General features: G+C 30.5%; 1 protein-coding gene across 1 annotated transcript; it reads left to right on the forward strand.

Annotated features, from left to right (window-relative positions):
• The first annotated feature begins 3208 nt into the window (after window positions 1–3208).
• Window positions 3209–14937, forward strand: LOC130896500 (F-box only protein 33). The gene is made up of 7 exons (XM_057804656.1): window positions 3209–3387; window positions 5530–5722; window positions 5986–6222; window positions 6279–6513; window positions 6615–6890; window positions 7295–7609; window positions 7780–14937. The coding sequence occupies exons 2-7, from the start codon at window positions 5532–5534 to the stop codon at window positions 7909–7911; spliced, it is 1386 nt and encodes a 461-aa protein (XP_057660639.1). The 5' UTR covers window positions 3209–3387; window positions 5530–5531; the 3' UTR covers window positions 7912–14937.
• Window positions 14938–26521: the final 11584 nt, after the last annotated feature.

A 26521-nucleotide genomic window follows, 5' to 3' on the forward strand; every position in this document is an offset into this window, starting at 1 on the left:
TGTTATTCAGTTACAATCCCTCTCCAGATCTGTCTACTCAAAATGAACTAATTAATATATCGTCATGTGGTTTCCCCCCCATAGATTTATAAGGAAAGTTAAGGTTGACAAATATCAAATGTAGGAAGTGTTAAAAAAATCTAACTTCTGGGAGTTTCCATTGTGAATTCTGCTTAGCGCCTTTAGGATGTGAGAAAACAATACTTAGTGTGTGGTGGTTATCAACCCGAAGATAATAAAAAGCCAATATGAACTAAGTTGAACCGACACGAGGACAAGGTTGATAGAAACAAAAATTACGTTCATAATGTTGAACATTTAATAGTTAGTTTAGGGAAAGGCGTGAATTGTATAATCATAAAAACTAAACAATAATCACCCGAGTCTGCATAAAACGCACAGCGTTATCCTTCAGCGTAAAACCACACACCACAGTGGATATTCCTCTCAATAGATCTACAATCACTACCACAGTGGAGTATTCCTATCAACAGGTTTACAATCACTACCATTATATCTGGTCTAAAAAATGATCATGTACAATCCAGTTATGAGAAAGCAGTGAAAACGTTAAATCATATCCAGATATTAGATACGTCATTCTGATGAGAGTCAACAGGAAGCAAAATATGAGCATATATTGTTAATGTGAAGATTACTTTATAGTTACAATTTGCCGGTCCAGTTTTTAACCATTTCATTTTTTGGTAATCATACAAAATTGTATAACTTTACTTCACATTTATTTCAGTATTCATGACTGTTAACAAATCATTTAAATCAGTGATTTTATTCCATTAGTAGTATCGTTTTAAAAATAACTTTTAAGGCAGTTACACATATTAATGTCATTAGAGTTAACAAGGAATTTATTTAAATTGATGAGCTGTGTGGTATTCTAGGAAACAGTTGTTTACATTAAAAGTGGATTTCTTCAAGTACAGACATCAATGTTTTGGTGTTCACGACAAATAAACATGAGTAATGGCTCTTTTCGTTAAAAAGTTTTGATTCTTTAATTAATTAATCGAGCCCCTAAATTATTATTCTCATAAACATTTATTTACAGCTCATCTATTTAGTTTGGATAATAATTCAATATTACCTTTGTTCGAGGGTCAAATTCCGAATAATTTTAGGACCAATCGCATGCGCACTTACAATATTGTCGTTTTCGGTGAAGGGGGGGGTGAAGTCATCAACTCGCGTACGACAATTTTGAAAGTGCGCATGCGATTGGTCCAAGAATTATTCGGAATTTGACCCGTTAATAGAGTTATTTATTGATGTAATTTGTTCGTACTTACATAACCACAAAAATAGGTGATATACGTTCCACAGATCATTAGGTTGTTAGTGGCTAAGTTTGCAAATCCCTTATTTTAAGACTATGGTTATTTCCCTAGGATGATGATGATGACTTCGTGCATTGTGCGCCATGCTTGTTTTTCCAATTTCAATTTAACAAATATGGAGATTTTTTATAAATATATTTATTGTATCTTAAAATATGCACTCTTCCCTTGCTCATTTGCCACTTATAATTCACCGTATAACTGCCGTAAGTGTAATACTTTTATATGAACAGTTTCTATAAGCTGAAGCTGTTCCGACTAAGGAAGACAGAATGATAATGACTTCTCTATCCTCCAGCTCGGCTCTGCGCAGTATAGATAGTGTCTCGACCAAGAGAGAAGATGAATATTGTCGGCACCGTAATGTAGGGACGTTTTTTTCCCATACCATTTGTTCATATAGGAGAATTATATAAATGGTATCATACATTTTTACATTAAAATAATCTTCTTTCCGTGCATCAGCTAGTAGTAAGGGCACAGCACAGCAACTGCAATGTTAAATATCACTGACAACATAATAAGAACACTGGATAAGGATAAGGCTTACTACAAAGCATTTAATGTGTTGGATCATCTTCTTTGTGCAAAGCTGCAATAACTGGGATTTGATGGAATATGCTGTAATTTTTTTGGGCCTTACTTGAAAGGAAGAAGGCAGAGGGTTTGCATTGATCAGAATTCATCTGAGGCTGGCGAAATAGTATCTGGTGTGCCACAGGCTTCAATAATTGGGTCACTTTTGTTTCTTGTATATGTCTTTGATTTATGTGACAGTGTCTCACACTGTCACATTCAATAATATGCTGATGACACTCAGGTCCTACACTATTTTGATCTTGCAGATCCAGATGCAGCAGCTACACACCAAAATAGAAATCTGTCAAGTATTCTTGAATATTCTACTAAACATAATTTAAAGCTGAATGCAAATAAGATTGTAGTTTTACTATTTTGTCTCAGATACAACAAAATTTAAAATTGAAATTAGGCAGTGAGACGTTAGTATTCAAACAATTTGTCAAGAACTCAGAACTAATTCCAGATACTTTTGCAGAAAACCTATGCTAAGATGAAACTCTTGTATATAAACATGTTTATTCTTAATTCTTAAGACGAAAAAAACCTTGTGAATTTCTGGTATTTTCTATTTTTACCTACTGTGATTTTTGTTCATTGAATGGAAAAATCGTGTGTAATTTGTACAAAACTTGTATTGTAAATTGGTTAAAAATTTAATAAGTTTATAGTTGAGACTGCATAAAGTTCTTTTGCAAAGATAAGCGGCGAGAAGTGGTTAGATTATATGTTAAATCTCGCCACTCTTATTGTGTATATTGTATACTTTTTCAATCGTATTTTGTATACCAAAGACGATTTATTATTATTATAATTCGTAATTTGGAAAGAATTGCTATAAAATGTTGGTTTGTCCTACTCCATTTACGAATAATTATGTACACCTAAGATTATATACTCGATAGATCTGCCTTAAGATTATATACTGCCACTCTGTATAAAAATTTGATGACAAAGTTGTGTTATCGTACATTTAATAGAACGCAGCTACTAACTACCAACTCTTAAGGTGCAATTTCATGTGGACGTTTAACGCTGATTAAGAGCGTCGAATAATGTCACGTGGTACAATTTTGACTGGAGTGTTATCTTAAATAAACGCAGCGTCAAAACTAAATATTGTTAGGCTTATTGACAATCTTATATTTGACCTCGCATTAATTTATTTAAAATGATGCTTCAGTCGAAATGATATCACGTGATCTCGTTTGACGCTTCATGCTAGAGTTGAGCGTCAACATGAAATAACACCTTTAGGATTCGAAGTAGGTCAGTTAGAAACGCAGATGTTTTGACAAGATAGAAATCAGCTGTGTGTTGAACTGAATTAGTACATGCGTAATTTGTTGAATACTGAATTTAGTGAAAGGAAAATCGCATAAAATAAGGTGTGAACAAAAAAATTTGATGAAGTTGTTTTAGTAGTTTAGTACAAAGAAGCGAGATATATTAGGTAAGATGATCGCCATTACATGTCAGTATTAATTAAAATGGAAGATGATCCTTGTTTACGTTGAAAACTAATGAGAACATATTTTCCATATTATTTTTAAAATCATATTAGTTTTCATAAAAAAAATATCATTAAATGCCATTCAAATTTACGTTACTTCACCATCTGTTCGTATTTAAGATGCCAAAAAACAATGAAGAGATTTTTATATATAATGTAAACATCGATTTTTTGTTGCTGCTACAAATGTTGAAGAAAGGTTATTTTGATCAGTTTTATTTTTTTATGAAATTTACGGTCTGGTTTGTGACGATTAATATTTGTTTATTGTAAATATTGTTTTATTTTTGGCAAATACAATAGTGTTTTTTCAAGATATTTTGCAATTTCTATTATATAAATAAAAAACATGATGTATATGTAACAATGAAGTGTAGATGTTTTATATAAAAATATTCCATTTGCTCTTATTTCATTTGTATTTTGGTTTTTGCTCATCGGATTTATTTATATGATTGAGATTTTTCCTCAAATTAATTTTTACTTTTTTTCTTTATATGTCAATAAGTTAGAGGAGGTAACTCTTTATGAATTAGTTGAAATCCAACAAGTACTATATATTGTTGTAAAACATTACAATTTAATATTTTGTCTTCTAATAATTGCAATCAAAATTTGTTATGTCTGTCAATTATAACATTGAATTATATTAACTGAATTCACGCTATTACAAATTGAATGTGCTGCTTATATTATGTACAATAATTAAATGAAAAAAATATTGTATTATATATCATCAGATATTATATAAGAAAAAAAATATTTAAAATTATTTTATGGTTTTCTGTTGAAGAAAAAGCAACAGGTTGATGTTGTATAATGTGAATTTATTAGATGTAAATTTACCTAATAATCAAAATTGGATATTCTAAGGTCAAATATATAAAAAAAAATATACTAGATTTGGATATAAGTATATTCATGTCAATTTTATCTTAAAAAGAGAGGGCTAGTTTCAAACTTATTTTGCACCCATCAGTGCATCAGCTCATTTGAATTTTTAAATTTTTCATGATGCAGTACAGCAGTATCAATCATTCGACTGGTATTAACTGAATTTAAAAATTTTAGAACCGACTTTGGAAAAATTTATTTAGGGATTCATATTGAATATTATATCCTATATAGTATTTTTTTAAATGCAGTAATGAATTTTCAAACTACATATTCCCTGATTTTAATCTCATTGATTACAATATTTGGGGATGATTGAAGGAACTATTTTACTGACAACAATTAATTGATAGAATTATAATTTTCTGTCATACTATTAGAAACGATCAACATTATTATATTTATTTTCTGTTTTACTGTTTTATGTTGTTTGGTGTTTGTCATTATCGTAGTTTGATACAGTTTATCACTTAATACAATACAATACAAATATTGTACAGGGTGTAATATTCAATACGAATCCCTAAATTAATTTTTCTAAAGCCGGTCTTGGAATTTCTAATAGAAGATAACACATTTTAGTAGCCACATGATATCCTGTATGAGGGGCTCTACATATAGTAAAAGTACGTAAAGCTCTTCCTGACTCACCCTGTATATATACTTATAAGGATCAAGGAATAAGCGATTCTGAAATGTAAAAATAATTATTTTTCATGAAATTTCTGTTCCCATTACATAATTTCAAGGTACATTGATATGTTGGTTGTCATAAATTGGTCACAGTTTACAAATATTTGCTATCAACACACATAACTTGAAGATATGACTTGAATTGATTTGCTTAGTCTATATTAATTATTATATCTAACTAAACATTCCACTGAGCAAAAACAAACTAATAAAATTCTTTGTTATCGATAATTGTCTGTAGTGTAGTGTATTTATATCTTTTGTTTCCATTTCTACCTTGGTTAAATAAATGAAGGTAAATGAAATGATTCTATAATCAGTCAATTTATTATTTTCGGATCGTTGAAAAGTTGTGTAATAAATTTAGATAAAGTTATGTAATAAATTGTGTGTACGAAGCGTTGAAAAAAGTGTATAAAATTGGAGATTTTATTATTATTATTGGTTATAAACTATGATATTGATATCATCTGTATTACATGATTTTTTTTCCAGAAATGAATTCGACATATGGAGATTGCTCAAAACCTAAGAAGTCTAAGACTTCAGAAGAATTTGCCTTTGCTTCATATTGGGCACATTTACCGTCTCTCATCTTATGTGACATTTTTGATTTGTTAAGCAAAGAGGATAGGCGAAATGCATCTGCAGTGTGTAAGAATTGGAGACAAAATAGTTTCCATCCCAAGTAAGTGAAAAGCTTATATCAAATAATTGGATTTAGCATTAACAAAAAATTCCAACACCCTAAAAAATCTACTGAGAACTATTGACAAGTTCCCAAACTTCAAAACTGATCTAATCACAGTGTACCTCTAATATTTTATTCAAGATTCTTATATTCTTTGCTCATTTATTCATTTTTATCTCTCGCGTTGCTTTCATTCATTAAGATAGAGTAATATGGTTAAATTTAAATTGAGTGTTATCAGAAGTAAAATATATTTTTAGGTGGTTTCATTCAGTAACATTTAGGATCGAACAACGTAATTTAGAAAGAGCCAGATTTCAAATATACACCTTTGGTAGCATTGCTTCAGAAATCAAGATAATATTAAATTCATTGTCATATGAATGTGTTGAAGAATTTATGCATTTGTTAGAAGAAATGCAAAAAAATAATAACTTGAAAAGTTTTATTATAGAACCAACACATTGTCGACTTGAAGTGCCAGTAAAACAAAATAGGTAAGAAAATATATGTTACTACAGTTTTCATGCTAAATATAGTATTTTTTTTTCAGATACATTGATGAATACAAAGAAATATTGAAATTATTGAAGAATTGTTTGTCGAAACTTAGAAAATTCAGTATCGGTTGCTTAGAGAATTTTTCCTTACAACTTCAAGAATTATTGGAATCGCTTAATCCGTCTCTTGTAACCCATCTAGGTTTAGCTAGTGTTAAAGATATTCCTTTGAAACAAGAAGGTGGTTGTTTTGATTCTAAGCTAATTACCCGTTTTACAAAACTAGTAGTAAGTATACATTAAATTCAATATCTCTAGATTTAAATCTTGATACAAGAGGAATATTGAAAAACAAATCATAGAGGAGTAACTTATATATTATTTTTTAGATTCTAAGTGTGGATTACGATCAAATATCCGACGATTTTCTTTCAAAATTGGATGGTGCGACGGAATTAGAACGATTAGTAGTACACATTCATGCAGTTCGTAGAAATCATCCCAACACCACGAACAAAGCTTGGATCGATTTTAGCGACAAACATCCAAATTGTGAGCTTCGATTGGCATTTATACATGCTTTTAGGGATATTAGAAACATTCACGAAACTGTCATGAGGTCTGCCATGCCACTTTCTCACCTTAAAGTATTCTTCTGTGAACAAGTGAGTAATTGATAAAATAACATGATTTACCAATTTACTAATAAATTTTATGACTTTGAACAACATTAGCAGCTACTTAGAGGTCTTGGATTATTACAATTTACAATCCAGTATTTCGAATCTAAGAAATTTTTTCATGTAATGCATCCATCAGAGTCTAGTTATTACTATACTTCAGGTGTTAAATCGGTCATTTTTAATTAATCTACCTTCAAATCATTCCAAAGATTTGTTCCTTAATTGATATCATTTCAAATCACTAACTGATCCTATCTAAGTAGCTTTTAAATTTCCAATATTTGACTGTTTTTGTTAATTTTTCTTGTTATTTTTCTTTTTTGTACTAAGATATTTTACCGAATGAAAATATTTCTATTGTTATTAAATCTGTTTTATTTTTCAAGATAAATATGCAACTTATAGAAGGTCTTACCCAATACTCGGACACATTACGTAGTGTAATTTTGGTAGATTCTTTGAGCGACAACCACAGCAGTTGGTCATTGATAAAACCATGGTACGACGATAGTCCTGATCCTTTCGTATTAACAGCTTGGTTATGCAAACGTCTGGAAGAATTGGTATTATTTGGTTACAAATATTCGCATGAAAATTTAATTGCTATTGGTAGACTACGGGGTCACACATTAAAAAGACTGGATATCGCAGAAGTAGATGTGTGTATTGATGATAAAAAAACGAGAGAACCTTTGAATTTAGTGAGTATTGTTTATCAAAAATCACTTTAGTTCAGATTAAAACAAAGCTCCTGACAAGCAGGATTTAATTTTGAAGAATTGTTAGTATTAGGAATAATAAGATATCAGATAATATAAGGGAACCAAAAATAAAATACCATTTCTTATAATTTTGTATGATTTATTTTCAGAATATTCCACATAGCAGAATTAAACCATGGAGACCTTTGAAACGGTCAGAACTACACCCAGTAGTGCGCAGTGCTACAGCAGGTGATTCTGACGAATATCTATTGCCGCTAGTCTTAGCAGACCTCAACTAGTTAAGGAGAACTTCAAACATTCGTTTTGATCCAGCATAAATTTATATTTATTTTACATTGTTTTGGTCTTCTATTTATAAAAAGAATGCAAAGTAGTTCTCACAATTACAGTGTATTTATGCGTTCGTATTGATTGGTTTAGTCAAAAGTTGAATTTTTTAGTGATTATATTTACAGACAAATATAAACTTAGAATATTGCTGTGAACGATGTAAAGATCTCGCTTATGATATTAGAACAAATTTTTAATCCAGAACTGATTTAAATAATGTTTGGGAACAATTTACAAAAACTGATATATCATCGAGAAGGAGTTACATAAATTTAAATAACTGTTATGCCTAAAGTTACCACTACCTTAATTTGATTACAGCTATTTATAAATTTTTTATGATTTTCCTCTAATTTACTTTTGGATTGTTCCAACTTTTTTTTTTTACTAGGCTTCGCTTTTCTATTTCAGAATTGATTTCTACTATCTTAATTTGTTTCATAATAATTTTAATAACATATAATAATAATAATAATAATTTTAATTATCTTTATTTTTTTATGTCTGTCTTATGTTTTTAAAGTTATGTTGATTATTCTGTTTACCATCGGGACATTTGAACTAATTTTTCGTAAATTTAATATACCACCAAAATACTTCTTCCGATGATATTTTAGTTAATTATGATGAACAAAATATTCAAATATATGTTACGGGTCAGAAGATTTTGAAAAATTGTTCTCAAACATGCCATATAAGACTTTTTGAATGTATCGCTAAAAAAATTAACTGCTTGACTGTTTCTTTTTGGACAAAACTGTCTGAACAAGTGAATGATTGTATAGTTTTAAATAAAATTATGTTAGCTTAAGCTCAAAGAGCTGATATAAAAACTTTGCACATTCCAACAAGAATATCCCAAAGTGCAAAGTCTGACATGTTTCATTAACAAATGAAAAATAGAGATAAGAATTTAATGGTTTAAGGATATTGATCGAATCAAAAAAATCCTTGTAGGTTTTATGATATTCAATTTGATACATTACAAAAATGTATATATGAAAGGGTTTAAGAGCACGATTTTTTTAGGGGTGTACTAGAAGTATCATTGTAAGTTTTATAGATTTTTTTCATTATTTTTACCAAATCAGACAGTATGAGCTTCAATTTTATATAAATTAATAATTTAGGGTAATAAGCAAATTCCAAATACCTTTTATTAACTACTTTGACTTTTAATTGTACCATGATATTAACCAATTTGCCTTATAAGTATCCAATTTAATGTACTTTGCTTCAAACTATCAGCTCTAATTATTATTTTGAACTAACCTCCAGAACTAAATTGGAATTTCTGCACTTGTTAGTGGAATACATACTATAAAGTCATAATTACATTGTTTGGTTCTTCGAGCCGGATATGTACCAAAAACCTATGGAAACTTTGAAGTACCAGAGTGTAAATATTGGTATAATTGTAATAAAAATTGTGTTCAGTACTAACTTAGGAAAATAGGTGCGACCCTATTCATTTATTGTATAATATAATCTTGTAGATTCGATCATGTTTCTGAAACCAGAAAATAAAAACAAAACATCTGTGATATTGAAAAATAAAAACTTAACTGAAAAGCAAACGTAACAACGATCGATATTTAAACATTGAAGATTGTTGCCTGTTTAACAACTTCAAACAAAAAGTTTCGAACATAAATAAAAAAATTGCTTTTCTTTTGACCAAAAGTTAGATTATAATGCAGCTTATTCTTATGATCCGTTTGTTGTGATGAACATTTTCCATGATGTTTGATATTGTTTAAAAATGTAAATGTATTTAATTTATGTTATTCGTGCAGTACTACAAATAGAGTTCCTCAGATATTCATATTCTAGAAATAACGCATTGTGTAATATGCAGATCAAACTAAATTTTAGGAGTATTAAAAAGTAGGTATTTTTGATTAATTTTGGCACAAATAACTTAATTTTTCCTATATTATTAATTGTTTATATATAGTCCATTATAAATAGCAATTTTAAAAGTTTATGAAAAAGACTTATGTGCAATTTATAAAAGGAGGTTCTGGTCTTGTATATTGAAAGCTGGGGTAAAAAGTAGTCTATTTTACTAGGATATTTTTTAACCTCTGTGTTTGAAATACGTTTTAGTAGAATTTTGAGTTTTAGTTACTGTAAAGTTGCCGGAAGCTGCTTGGTATGTTATTTTTATCCTTTTGCTTATTATTTCATCTAATTTTTATATTTTAAATAATATATAGGATGGTAAAGGATTCGAAGTATTTGTTATAGAATTTTTAAAAGTTTTGTGTCAAAATGTTTAAGCAAAAATATAACTGAAGTTACTGCAAATTCCACATCTGCTCCCCTCTATCGTTTCCTACTACTCACTAGTTAACATCAAAAGCTATTATAAATAATTCTCAAATTAGGGATTTCACAGTATTATGATAAAAAAAATATAAATAAGATTGTGTATATTGAAATATTGACCGAAGACCAATATGTTTCAAGTCAGGTTGATAAAAAATGAAGAAAATGTTATATTGCTTATTTAATGTGAAAGAAGACAAGGCTTAAGGTCGTACTCAAAAGTTTTACAAAGGAAGGCAGATACATATTTTGCTTACAAATCCAGAAAATTTTGTTTACATTAAAAGTATGCTAACATTTCTTAATAATTTATTTTTCAATGCTTATCACCAATTCTTTAAAGTAATTTGAGATGGAGAATTTAAACCAAGTTGGAATTTCTGGAATCGTTAGTCACATTCATATATAATTACACTATCTAATCCTTTGAGCTTTCTATAAGTATTTGATTCACATCCGGCTCGAAGGACCAGATAGTGTAAATAGTATTAAAGTAGACAACAGTGTGTTCAATATGACTACTAGTATTGGTGAAATATGATAAATAAAATGCAATGAAATTTGTTGTATTTAAGTTGGCGACAAAGTAATTTCGGTTTTGTAGTATAAAATAAAACAAAGAAAAGTTTTTGTTCAGTTATATATACTTTCAACTTCATATTTCCGCGCTCATCAAATTACTGGTTCTAATCAGCAAAAAAAAATAAACCAGGTGCGATTGAAAGTCATTGTCATTTGTGAAAGTTTCACCATTCAAAGAATTCTGCAAATTTCGAAATAATGGTAATCAGTTGATGCGGATTAGAAGTATATGGAGGATTTGGCCAGTCAATCTCCAAGAGTTACCAAAGACATGTGAGGCCTTGTATTATCATGGTGAAACTCTAAACCTTTCCGATTTGGCGATTCTGACAGTTCTTTTTTTATTGCTTCATTATTAATTGTTGGCAGTAAACATCAGAATTGATCGTTTGGTTCCTTGGAAGCAGCTCAAAAAACAGAACACCTTTGTAATCCCACCAAGCTGACAGAAACGCTCTCTATCAGTAAAAAGCGAAAGTACTTAGTTGCCAACCTTATAGTATTGTATTGGTATTGTCCACTCAAGTGTTTTAACATATTCTGTAGCACCAAAAAATCCTTCTTGACTTAAAATCTTAAAATGTGTACATAACTTTGAAGATACCATGTATTTAGTTATCAAAGTAGTTCTGAAAAAAATTATATGAATGTTAACAACATTTTATTTTTTTAATTGTGTGTATAAGTTTATGTTTATCAAATTATAAAAATTATAAATGTCTGTATATCATTAGAATAGTTCATAATAATTTTAGTTTATAAAATCTTCAGGACAATACAACTTTAAATTAACTGGAGAAGGCGAATGTGATAATTAAACGAATTAAAATTATTATTAACTACATTTTATCTAGTATTAATATCACGATCATAACCAATGAATAAAATTTATACGAAGAATCCTTAAATCAATATTTCGTTTTCGTTTAATTTTAGGTATTCTTTGTATAAAATACGTTCTGTTTTGTTCGTTTTATAAATCCAAAGTTTATTGCTTTAATGAACATTGAAGGCTTTAAAAAAAAATCAAAAATATTTTTTCTATTTCTGACACGTATTCAAAACGTCACTTGAACAATATATAATTGTAATGAAACCACAACAAAATTAAAATACTTGCTTTCATATTAGTTATGCTCTGTATTTAATCTTTTTATACAAATTATAAACTAGTACATTTTTTTTTGGTCGAAGGACATCGTCCATTTAGCCATTAGCTACAATATAGAAGTTATCACAAGTGAACCGAATCTAACCAACCATGCATGTTGTCTGTATCAAATTGGATGGAATAAGAGTATAGTTTCACACTTAGGGGTCGTTCAGGGTGACTAACTTAAAGTAAACCACGGTAAAGATAGGAACAGCTCTCTAAGGCTCAGTAACAGAAGACCCGAATCAAACTTGTAAAGGGGTGGAATGAGAACCTTACAATCAAACCCCCCCCCCACCCCAAAAGTTTAGATTATTTTATTCATTAGTAGACTTAATCCTTATGTATCATCAGCTATATTTATTCTAAGTATTTTATGATTTCTTTCTTTTTCGGTTTACCCACTCTAAAAAAGCTCTACATGCTCCAGTCGTGTTATTCCTTATTCCCAAGTTTCCCTTACTTTATTAATTAGTCTGACTCATCTTCTAGTTTGTCACCTCTGAATATTCCAAATTTAAACTTTAAAAACTTGTTTCGGTTGTTTTACTTCTTTTGGAAATCTTTTCATATGCGTCCTTATTCGTTTTTGTTACTGAATTATAAGATGTACAGATAATCAATTGTAAATTACTCATACTCATCATCCTATTTGACTACAAAGTAACTTTAGATGGGTATTACCTACTGGTTTCTCAATTTTTAATAGTTTGAAGAATTTATTTTGAAAATTATTTCTTTAAATTTAATCAAATTTAAATACCAAAGCTACTCAGAATTTTTAAATTCATTTTAAGGGTTGTATCTCCTATATGAAAGAGTACCTCTATCAGCTGTAGATTTTGGATGACCTTATACATACAACTTTCATTCTATATGATATTTTATCATTTCTTCTTCTTTTCCAAATATATAAAACTACAGAGAATTCAATCAACTTCTATTTTTAAGGCTAGTTTTCATAATATTTTACAGATTTTTCATCTTTTTCAAATGTATGAAACTACAACTCATATTTTGAAGGTTAGTTTTCAAACCATTTTTTCGATTCTTCTTTTACAAATATATAAAACTACAGAGCAACTGATGTAATTACTATACTACTTGTACTTCCAATCACTTCAACTATTTGGTAATAATTTTGAATATATCATCTAAACTTTCAAATACTTTGAAAAAACTGTGGGATTATATGAATTCTAGTGGCGAATATGCTTGAAATAATTTTGTGTCTCAATAGAAAAAATCTTAATCAAATGGTGTGAGAATCTTTACAACATCAAGTACCTGAATAACAAGTGATTATAGCAAAACTTAACCTGCTATTGTAATTCATAAACTAGTCCAAGATATTAGTATTATAACGAAAGAATTAAAAGAAATCTTCATATGTATGAAATGTGTGTGTCAAAAATTAATATAATACGTTCTTCGTACAATATAAACCTGTTAGTATGAATCTTGTCTTTTTCGATAGATATTTTTTTAACAAGATTTATATAATACAAATTTTCAGTATATACTTGGAACTTGTAGGTGTTTAGCCTTTTTATACTCACTATTACACTGTATGGTTCTTCATATCCGGCTGGAAGGACCAGATAATGTAATTGTGTTCTGTAGTGAGGTAGTTTTCGCATAATATTGATGTTCCAAATAATACCTAAAATGGAGGTTTGTGTACGAAGAATGACATGAGAGAATGTTGACAACAATGTGTGTAACTCCATCCACTTTCAATATAAAACTATTCCAAAAAATATTATATAGTAAAAATGGAGTTTTAAGATATGTCTGTGATGAAAAATATACTCATTGTTAACAGCGTACATATGTTTCAACACGCTGAAAATTACAATGTAGGTTTAAAACTACAAAGATCCATTCTAATTATCATAAGATAGTATCTGTTAGCCCAGTATGAATAGGTAGTACTTATCACTAACATATTACTAAAAACAAATCCTCTTTGAAATGGTAATACAGTTTTATATCGTTAATTATAGTTTTCCATCTTTGTTTTTTCTTTGCTATATTCTTATGAAATTTTGATACTGTTAAATCATTTAATTTATTTAAATTTGGAATCTTTCTACTCATCAATTTTTTTGTTAAAGAAGTCAACTAACTGTCTAATGGTACTAAAACAATTTATTAATAAACTTAATGAATTAATAAACCCCTGTTTTCTCCTCACCTACTCTGTTCATTTCGTGTTGACACGATCAAAAACCTTTTCAAAGTCCACAAACATCAAATGCAGGTTCATTCTGTATTCATAGATTTTTTTTATTTGAAACTGAATGGTACTAAAACAATTTCTGCGCTTACAAGTCTAACAGGTATTTATCTTTTTTTTTTCTATGGAATATAATTACAAAGTGAGTGTTGCAAATAGCTTTCTTTTCCGAAAAAGACAATAAAAAAAGTGGAAATATATCAATGTTTTGTTATAAATTTTTGTCGAAAATAAAGTAATCAGGTCCAAAAGAAGTTTGGCAGCATATTAATTTCATATGAGCTGATTGTATATCTGATTACTTTTAAATATAAAATGTTTATTTAATATTTGTGTAGTCTATTTTACTATTCAAATACAGACTAATTCATTAAGTTTTGAATTTTTAAAAATACAAATTTGAAATTAGTCTGTAAATTTGTTTTTAAAGGAATCGACCAAAAATGGTTATTTATTTTAAGTTAAACATATACCGGATGGCCATTACCAGATACTGCCTTAAACATTTGGATATAAATATTTATTTTCACTTATCAATTAATATCATTGAATTAATTTTACGTTTTTATAATGTTGATGCAGTTTTCATTAGGCCATCCTGCATTATTTTTGTTGATACCGTTTAGAAATGTGCTTAAGTTTAATAATATAGATTTTTTGAACTTTTAATGTCTTCTTTTTTGATTATATCGATCAAAATTTATGTTTGAAGACAGTGGCGGCGCTAGACCACGCGTGAACGTCGGCGAAATTAGGTTCGTGAGCCCCTCTTTTTCTAAACAAAGAAAATGTTAAACTATATAAGCCGAATTATAATCAAACTATTGTTTTATGACTGTTCACATGATGATAAAAATTCCACAAATAGAAATTAAAATAGACGAACTTTTCGGCTTTTGGTCACACTGAACTTTTTCAGGATTCATAGCTAACTCTAGCCGCAATTTCAGCTTCAATTGATAGAACTGCTAACACAGATAGTCTCTCTTGATTCATTGTATTTCTCAAGAAGGTCTTAATCAATTTTAACTTCGAGAAGCCTCTCTCAGCGGAAGCTGTACTGACAGGAATTGTGAACATGATTTTAATTTGGATATATTTCTTCCAAATTATTTTCTAAAATGTACTGAATGAGTCTAGTGAATTTGTTTATGAAAATTTGAGTTCTTAATAGTTTGAAAGGCTGTATGTTGTTGTTTGCATCTTTCCCGAATATAGTATTGTACCTAAATCATTACAATACTTGAGAAAGTCTTCTTTTGATATAGAATTTAAATAACATATAAATCAAACGAAATTACTAAAAAGGTTCATTGCGTGTTTTGAATCAACATTCAGTGTGTTAACTATGGACTGCATATCAAAAGATTGAATAGGTTTTTCAATATGTTCATAATCGAACTTACGTTATTTCCTAATTTTTTTTTTTTCTTTAAATTAAGACTCAATTTCGATAATAATTTTCTCTACAAATAATCGAGCTTGTGCAACACCATTGTCAAATCCTGTATTACGGAATTCTTGAATCCAGTAGCAAAATGACGATAATCAACTCAGAGACTGAAGACAGTTTACCTTTAGTCTCTGAGGACGATAACTTGGTTATTGAAACTAGACTGCGGTGGCCGACACCTAGCGCCGCCACTGTTTGAAGAGTCGATTAAAACTTTTGTTATTGTATCATAAGGAAACCAATGAAGATATAGTAAATGAGGAAGTACTGATCAAAAGTTTTGTCGCTGTTGTGGAGAACTATGGATTTTAAAGATTCTGGTGCCAAAAAAAAACTGATAGTTCTTGTCTTATACTTGAATCTCATCAGGATTATCGGATTGTCCAAAATTAAATTATTCAAAATCTAGAAAAGATAATTATATGGCATGTTTTACATAATACTCAGAGATATTTAATAACTGGATTATGTTTTAAAAAAATTGACATCCTTAGGAAACGTTTATTTTCCAGTGTATTGAAAATGTGTAAAATTTTTATCCACTATAGCATTATATTAGTTCTAGCCATCATACAAGATACCACTTCAATTCAACCACTAGCGGAACATTGAAAAATCTAGAATTGATGACATTTTAGTTATTTATTATTAACATTCTTTGTTCTATCACTTCGTTTCCATTAATAAATGAATGTAAAAAAGGTTTAGTACCAGAAGAACCTAGGTTCTATCTTGTTAGCTGATTAGATATACCATTATTACCATACAGTGGAACTTCTCCATCCAGCTTGTCATTTAAGGAGGTGGCAGATATACAGATTTGCCGCCTCTACTGAAATTCGATACTTTAGTTCATAACTAAAGATATCATTTAGTATACTGCGTATGGCTTTATATTCAAATTTTATGTAATTAGTTTTATTTCTGTAAAAATTTCAAATCTTTTCTCCGTGTGAACAATAAAAAATTTGCCTACAGGCTACTCAGCCTGCTACTAAATTCACCACTGGTGACAGTGTAAAAAATACATCATGTTTTGTTAAAAAAATTCTGCGATTATGTTTTTAATTAACGTGAATATAACTTGGGTTTTGATACATTTTATTCGTTTAAAAAAATTAATTGAGAATAAAATGATATTTAAAACACTTACTATCTGTAAGTAACTTATTTTCTTATTTTAAGAGGTATTTTGACGCGATTGCTAATCCAAGCTCATTTTTCTATATGCAGACTACTCTTTTTACTCATGAACCCCCCCTTAAATTATCATAATTAATTCAATAGTTGCTTTCCAATTACATAATTTGAGCACCAAATCGAGCACATGTGCGCACCCATGTTCCAAATTGTCGTTTTTAAGATGTGTGCGTCGAGCATAGTTGCGTTTTCCCCTTGTCCCTAAAACACCAGATAAATGTTTGAGCCCTTCGAGCTTTAAAATTGTGCTTTAATCCCAAATTTTACAATCGATGGGCATAATTACAAATTCATTTCGGTTTATTAAGATTCACATTTGTGTTTGTTTAGAACAAAATTTTCTCATATTGGCTTCAGAGGCAAATTGGAAATATGAATTATTTCTTAATTTAGAAGACTAAGAAGGTATATATAATAAAAAGTAAAGTTTATATACTATTTATATTTAATTAATCATGTATTTCGGACACGGAAAGAAATAAACAAATAATTTGTGAGTTTCTTTTCAAATTTGACACTTGACACAAGTGAGGGTGTGTTCCAATTGATTCTTATGTGCTAAGCTCATAAGCGCCGAGCCCATGGATATCGTGCACAAAGTACTAAATAAATTGGAAAGCAACTAATTGTCTAAAAAATTGTAGTAGCAGTGGCATAGTAAATATTCGTTTCCTTTCATCAAATATTTTTATTATTAGTTTGATAAGTAGTATTTAATTAATAATTATCATTTATTATAAAAAAATAGATTAATGTAAAACCTTTCTTTGTTTATGTATAAATTTTTTATCGTAAACTTTATTTGGAGGGCTGATTCTGTTCAGGCGGATGGGAAGTTATTGTTTCAAAATTAAATTTGACATTTTCTTTACTACCCTCTACCGTGTAGTGGATTACCAAATACTGTATCTTTTTTATGCGGTGAGATTACTACCTCAATCCACCAATAAGGTTGCAGATCTATGAAAACATGTCCAGTATATAAATTGAGATCTTGAATCATTGGCAAATTGTTTTTTCCAAATTTCTTTATTCTATTGGCTTGAAAATCTGTATCGTAATTAAGTTCATACACAAAAAAATACTTGATTCAAGTATCTAATGTACATTGTTCAACAAATTGAACGTCCATATAAATTGTAAGTGCGCTTAATTTTGTTAAATCCACTAAAAGCACTTAAGCTGCTTCGAAATTATCAGATATTCTTCACTACTCTTTAGAAATACTCTTTTCACTAACATTAAACAATTAAATTGAACAGTTAGTCGATATTGGCTCTATTTCGATCCCATTCAACCAAATGGGTCTCAAATGTTTATTGCCTTCCCATGGCGTTGAAAGTAAAATGAACAATATGAAAATTCGTTGGCTGTTATTGACTAAAATACGCGAATACTAATTTAATTAAGGTACGAACTCGTGCAGTTCAAACAACAAATTTGGTCACGGGACGAGCTTTATCGCTTGAAGAAAAACGAGTTAAAACTCCACAATCGATAGATAATCGATATATATCCATGATATAAACAAGTTATGTGAAGTTAAGTTATTTATTGTTCAGATCTATAAGTGCAATTAAGAATTACTGAGTTATTATTTGGTAGAAGTAGTTAGTATAGTAAATAACTACTGAACTTTATATTAATATAATATGTTTCTAAGGGTAAAAGATGTATCAAATCATGTTAATTCGGTATCGATTTATCGATATTTATATTTTTAAAACGGTACTGTTTGTCGCTTCGATGTCCGTTGCTGTTACTACAATTTGTTGCAGTAACCTATTTGATTACTCGAAATGAAGGGCTGCATGGGAACGTACCATTAGAAGCTGCTATACATACATACATTTTTTTATTAAGAATCGATTGGATTATGAAATTACGTCGCTTTGTCAATATTAATATTAATAACCGTTTTAATATTACGTTTTATGGATATTTGTGTATAGTAGTGGTTTAAGATTTGAAAACAATATCGGTTAAAAATGGAGTTTATTTTCTAAATTTATCAACAACTCTTAATGCAAAATAGAAAAGTTCTGGAAACAAAAATTTTCAAAAGTGAAGTTAGAAAATTACAGAGCACTCATTTATGTAAACTTGGAACAACCCAACTGCTTTAGTAGATAATTTCTGTTTATAATGAAACTGAGTATGTTTGGAATGACAATTCAGAAAAATATTATAGGACATTTAACTTGAATGGAATTTCTGGTAGCGTTTTTGGCATTCACGCTGCTTAAGCGGGGATCGTACTAGTCAATCTCGCTGAAGTAGTCCGATTAATTAATAACGAAAATAAATTCGTTCATATGCTTCATGTTTGCTGAACATATCAAGCAGCCATTTCAGTTTCAATACTTTCATGCCACAAAATGAAAACCGTTGCTCATTTTATTTTTGTAGTTTGTATTATCTTTTTGATTTTTTTTAATCATCCTCTGTATTGTCTCGTTTAAAGTTATTGCTGACATTCCATAGACACTCTCATTTTTGTATAATTATTGTCTAAAAATACCTGTATGAGTTCATCCCGTCAACGAAAAACCATTTTGAACTGAATAAACAAAAATAAAATAGGCCATTTTCAAGCATCAGTTTGGATTCATTTGAACAATAGTAGACTCTGCTTTCACTGAAGGTATCAAACTGATGATCATTTTTAATGAACAGGTTTTCTCACATTCATTATTCATTCTAGTCCCAGAGCTGGCTACATTAAACTGTACCGATAAAGTACACGACGTTTGAGTTCGTAAACCCCTAGAAAATAGTTGTGACGTTACCAAATGTAAATAAAATAAAATAATCGTATATCACAGAACGAGAAAAGGAAAGAATCAAGTGTATTGCTACATGAACAACAACAGAAACAAATACTTAAATAGGATTTATTAATAAAGTATTAAAATTTGAACTCAAATCATTAAATGCTTTATTGTAATAATGGTTAAAATACAAAGAAAAAGTGAACGAGTAGTTTTTCTCGCTTTCTCTCTTTCAACTACATTTTATTTATTCATTCGATGCGATGCGCCAGAAACGGAGAAACCTGCTTCAAATCGAGCGCTCTGTTATAATAATGATGATGTTTCAGCGAGTTTTCAGGTGAAAACTCGCGTATCAAGGTGATTTTTTTTTCAATTTGGGGTAGAACAAAAAGATATTTGGAATGGCATCATAAAAAACAGGTTTTGAATGCAACAACTGCGAATGTATATAATTTTACATGTACGTCGACATCTTTTGAATTTTTCCGAAGGTTTTCCGGCTGACTAAATTTCTGCCATTATCATATAAACCTTAGTTTAGATCCCTAAAAACACGTAAAAAATTTTGGCACGTGTACCCCATCGGTTTTTTCACATAAGTTTTCCGACAGTCTTTATCGCTTCTGCCGGAGGTTTTCTGAATGGCTACATTTCTGCTTTACCGCTCTTACTTGAACTCTATAAAAACCTATAAAAAAATTTTCACGCGTGTACCCCATCGGTTTTTTAGGCACATTTGTTCGACGTGGAAACTCTGCTGGCATTTTCATATGCTTCCTGTCCGAACAGACAGAACAGCCATTTGGTAACGTCACAACTATTTTCTAGGGGTTTACGAACTCAAACGTCGTGTACTTTATCGGTACAGTTTAATGTAGCCAGCTCTGGGACTATTCAGAATCTCCGAATCAGTCAGACTGATTCAGCGAAACTGACTAGTGAGAACCCCACTTCACATTATACTAAACAACATAGTAATACAGTCGACCAGTGGTAATCCGAAAATTTTTTTGCGAGACTATATAGAATTATCACATTGATAGAAATATAGAGTAAGTGCTGCAAAAGCCCTCTGTAGACCGGAATATACTGTAAAAACTGGTCTAGTAATATGAAAAACATGTACAACTGTACCTTTATGTTATAAACATGTTGTATTATCTTGAATTGACTGAATTACACTTTTTGACATCTATTTTGATAGCTAAGTTATCATAAGTGGCAGTAATCGGTGTATTCATATTAAAATGAATCATGCAGTTCAAAAAGAGAACCAAATTTATTATTCTAGCTAACATCTTGTTAAAAATGAACATTTTGTATATTTTTTTTAATTTTATTACTGATATTATATTCAAAATCTTTAATATTACCAGAAAGTACAGTTTTGAATACATTTCATTCAATTGTTACAAAATTTCTTGTCTGGTCTGGGTTTTTTAAATAAGTCTTAAAATAGGGATTCTACATAATTATAAAATAATATTAATTTTTTTAATAATAATCAAACAAAATTAAGTTCATAGAAGAGATACCTCCGATGGATTCTTAAATAAAAAACAAAAATATACAAAGAAGATTTTATTACCAAATGTAATATATAATAATAATTATTTCTACACATAATCTGTGAACAAGTTTTGCAACGAATACAAGGGAGTGATAACAGTTTCATTCAACTCCATGTCAGTTTAAAAGCGCTGCCCCCAACCACTCAAGCACAAGATGGATTATTCTGTAGTAGATTGGAATGATATGGTTGGTATTCAAAAATATCCCATCAAAATGTGCTGAAGGAGACGTGGTTTCACAAATTTTGGTTAGCTCTTTGTAAACATTGCTTTTTCACAAAACAAATCTGAATAAACACCAAAAGTAACATACCTTTTTATTTCCAAAAGCCAGTTGTTTATCATTCATTTAAATTTCGTGAGTCTCTTTGGATAATGTGTCATATTGGAATCAAGTTTCATCAAAATGGATTTGAAAGAGAACGAGCGCAACTGTTCAGTAACGATGGATAACGGTGAACATCTGAAAATTTCATCAATAATTCACTTACGATAAACCGATTTTCCTTGCTTGGATAACTCGTTTATAAGAACTGACTTGTGTCCTTGATGAACAAACATGATTATGTTACTGCAAATCAATTCTATATGGACAGTTTCTATAAGTGGAAGCTGTTCCCACTAAGGAAGACAGAATGGCAATGATTTCTCTATCCTCCGAGGTTCCAGCTCGGTTCTGCGCATTCTCAAGCATGCGCATTATAGATAAAGTGTCTCGAACGAGAGAGAAAATGCATATTGCAGTAACTATGGAGGGTGGAAGTAAGGAGGACCATCTCATATGGGGGCTTAGCTTAAAAACTGTCCGCTTGTAGACGGTAAATTATAATTTAAAATTTATCATATGAACTTAGTTATTTTAGATAGAGTGAAGTATTCAGTGTTAGAAAATTCAATATTTCAAATGACTAGAGTCGTTAATTAAATATTGGTATACAAAATCTAAACTATTCACGTAGTCCAAAATAATTTTGTAAATATAACCTAGAAATCATACTGTGAGATAATGCTGAATGTTAATTAATTATTGTGAATTTGTAAGAATTTTTCAAGTAATTATAAAGTCAATTACCACAAAACTTTACTACACAATAGAATCATCAAATTTGCTCAGCGAAAAGTTGTCCGAGTGGAAGTAAAATGAAAAGTAACTTAAGTAGTACGCCGAAGTCATTATCTTTCTTTAAACTCGTGCTATAGTTTGACCTCCCTAACGTAAAGGATTTGATGGAAACTTTCTATAGCATAGAGATGGTTCTCTTTATCTCTACTCTCCATAGCAGTAACTCGTTATAACGTAGGGACGTTTGTTTCCCATACCAACTGTCAATATAGGAGTTTACATATATGTGTGTGGTAGAGCGTGTTGAGGGGGAGATGCGCAGTCGCAAACTACGTATCAACAATTTGCCGAATTCATGCTCATCATACTGGTCCATCGGATATTGAAAGGAAAATGCTTGGAATTTCATTTAGAATCTTTTTTGAATATTTTGTTTTGTTGAAAGTTTCCTGTACTTTCTTTGAAGTAGTATTATTATTAAAGTGAAATTTTCAATTTTATTACTCAAAAAAAGCATTTTATTACTTTACAAATATATTTTGAATCACAAATTATATATTTTAGAATTTATTACACAATTAAAAGATCGATTGCAATCCTTAATTGTTATTATTAAACTTGAAATTTATTTTCAATTATTGTTTTTTTTTCTTCTAAAAACTTGACTGTGACAGTCACTAAGTTTTCACTAAATCAAAAAACTATTTTGTATTCGCAAACACTTCTAAATAATAGACTTTCTTGTTAAAGTTTTCAGAGGCGTAGCGTAGAATAATCAGACATGGGTGAAAGTGGCATCAGCGTGACCCTGACATGAAAAAATAATATATAATCTATGGAAAAAACGTTGATTTTTAGCTAGTCATTTCTAACAAATCTCGTTTATTTTTGGCCTTAAAAGTAATCATATGGTAGAGTCTAAATGGGTCGTGCGTGGGCTCACACCTATCTACGCCATTTTAAATTCCTTATGTCTCATACTTTTTGTAGTAATTAATTTGCTAAAATTATAATTGGTCCAAAAAGTTTTTGTTTGCTGGAACTTTAGTAAACAATTGCAGCTTGTTTTTTGAAAACCACCAGTTTAAAAATATCCATGTTATAATTGTTGATATATTCAATTCACATTTTTAGATAAACTAGCAATTTAACATGTGGTATAATTAAATAATCGATGTTTGTAATGTTGAAAAAAAAATTGTTATTAATGATGGAAACGAAATTTTGTTAATTTAAATAAAATTTTAGAGCACCCAAAATAGATTTTTATTGCTCTCTGTACCTTATCAAAGAGATGAGCCTTTGTGAATAATTTTTAGGTTAATGTCACATTTGACCTTAGATTAGGGAACGGACTCTTTTTACTAGTCCAATGTTTACGGGGAATCACTACATATTATAAAACAAAAGATTGGTTAGCGGATCAATTTCGAATATATCCCGAATCCTTTGGTAACCAATTTAGGATCACTGTAATGCGCATGCTTCATTACGAACCCATTCATGAAGTTGAGGTTTGTGCTTGGTAGCTGCGCCGGCAGAACTAGTTCGGGAAGTGTACACTAAAGCGTTCTTTGTAGCAGAACCAGCGCTAGTGTCGCTGTTCTTAGTAGCAGTGCAAGAGAACTAGTTCATCAAATTCACTGCACTGCTTGCACTGGGTCTAGAGTCAGTTCAGCTAGTGCAGTGCAAGACAGTGCCATAAGTGTAATCTGGAAACGGTGACACTACATCTTCGTCATCGGACGAATGTAAAATGTCAAAAAGTAATAAATCGTTTTCCATTATTGTTAATACTACAAGGCCTGAATCACATCAAATAAACTCAAATACAACAATTAACAAATGCTCCATTGCTCTCTGAACTATATTGTTCTTTGTATGAGATCGAACTAATTCTATACACTCATGAACTGGCCTATACTGGTCTAGTGCAGCTACCAAGAGCAAACCCTTCATTTACAGCTAAAGTAATCAGTACAATAGTCAAAACTTTTTTAAAAAATTTACATCCGGTTTTCATCAATATATGAAGTGTTTCTTGATAGTGGTTTAGATATTTATATTATTAAAGTTATATCTGAAATGGAAATTTTAGAAAAAGTCCAATTTTATTGTATCTCTTTTAAAGATATACAAAAAATTCTGCAGTGGCGTATACATTGACTTTTTAAAAAGTTGTTCGTCAGAATGCAAAAATTTTTACTTACCTTTCTATGGGATGGTTGGTTGAGGGTAAAAAGACGAAGCGGATTCTACATTCTCATATGCCCAAAACTGTACTATTGAACCAGATCACGACTAGTTTTAATTAGAGGTAATATGGCAGCTCCACGCTACGATCAGGAAGTAGTGAGGCTATATGTCATTCCATTACGTCCACACCATGCAATACAACATTTGTTTAGCCATACCACATCTCCCAAAACCCTATAACTATACACTAACTTTTTTGGCTTATTGGAAAGCAATCTCTGTAGAATTAACTTTTTCAGAGCAACTGGTTTCGATAGAGGGGATTGCGAAATATGTAAGCCTTGCTTGTATCATATACTAACCTAACCTAACCTAACCAAAAGTTTGTTCCCTCTCGCCGGTATTTTATCGATTCTCCTGATTTCACCTTCTTCGTTTAGTCACTATCACTCCCAGATATCTCTAAAGGCCAATTTATTCAAAATTTTTAGGCATATTTAGGTTGCTACAATTTAATTGAAGATAAAAATGAGACAACTCGCATTGTTGCAACAAACACCGAGATGTAGGAAAAGTTCTCAATGGATTGGACATTAATAAAGCCACTGGCTCCAACAGAACACCACCAAAAGTATTAAAGAAATGCGCAGCTGAACTAATGAGCCTGCCATGCAAACTCTTTTCTCTATAATAAAAAAGGGGTAATTTGGAAAATTGCTCGAGTTCAATCCATACTTAGGAAAAAAACTGTTCCCAAAAACAACCGTCCCATTGATTTATTATCATCAATGCCAAGGTCATGGAGAAAGTCTGTAACCAGCAAATCTTGAGTCTGCTAACATCATCAGCGACCATCAATACGGTTTTCATAAAAAAATCCGTGCAATCGCACTAGACATATCTAAGGATTTTGATAGATTGGCATTTCAAACTTCTAAATAAATTAAGATCGTATGGTTTGTCCTCCTCACTTATCGACTGGATTAGTAGCTTTCTCAAATACCGATCCGTTCAGGTCGCCATCGATGGACGTACCTGAGAAAGGTTTGAGGTTAACGCTGGTGTGCTCCTGTAGATCAACGATCTACTAGACAAAACTGGAAGCACGTTCTACAACCTCATCGCCGATAACACATTGGTGTCATCGTTCAAATCAACCGCCCCAATACTCGACTAATACCTAAATCCGTAGGTAGCAACAGATCACAAGCAATACCTATTTTCAACACATTCTGGAGTGAGATGAAAGCAATCTGAAGACTGCCGTTTTGATCATGTCTGGACAGAAAATTTGGGGTTTGACTCCCAAGCATACCCTGAAGATGCTCGATTCTTGGACAGTTTAGAGCATAGGAGAAAAGTCGCGGACCTGAATGTGTTCTACAGATACTACCACGGTAGATGCTCTTCCGAGTTGTCAAACATAATTCCACTTAGAGCAGTATTTGCAAGACCTACTCGACAGGCGTACGTGGCTCATGAACTCCAGACATCCAGAACGTAAACCTGTGGAATAAGCTACCAAGGCACGTCTTTCCTGAACACTACAAGCTACAGAAGTTCAATATCAATATCCACAAGCGTCTCCTCACGGCAGGCATGTGATTCATTAGCCAGACCAATCGCAATGTGGTGTTTCTTCTCATTTTCGATGAATTTTCTTCACAACTATTATCTGATAATAATAGCAGAAGAATTGTATCTTCTGTAAAAAATAATATAAGGGAGTTGCAATGGGTAGGACCTCCCACTTTTTTCGATTTCGCATCGTCGATTCAGCGGAGGTTAGAACTGTAGGGTTGATCTCAGTGTTCGCCAATCGCCATCTATTAGACAACATTCGAGAAGTTAGTTTGACATTCTTTTTACGGGGGTTAATGGGGGTTTTAAGTAGTATGTAAATATGAGTATGAAAATAAATCCTAAATGTTTAAATATAAACCTCTAAGTTATATTTGAGAAGCATTTTTTTATATAAATAAATATTTCTAACCAA

This window comes from Diorhabda carinulata, chromosome 1 (genome assembly GCF_026250575.1).
Source record: "Diorhabda carinulata isolate Delta chromosome 1, icDioCari1.1, whole genome shotgun sequence".
In the NCBI taxonomy this organism is placed as follows: Eukaryota; Metazoa; Arthropoda; class Insecta; order Coleoptera; family Chrysomelidae; genus Diorhabda; species Diorhabda carinulata.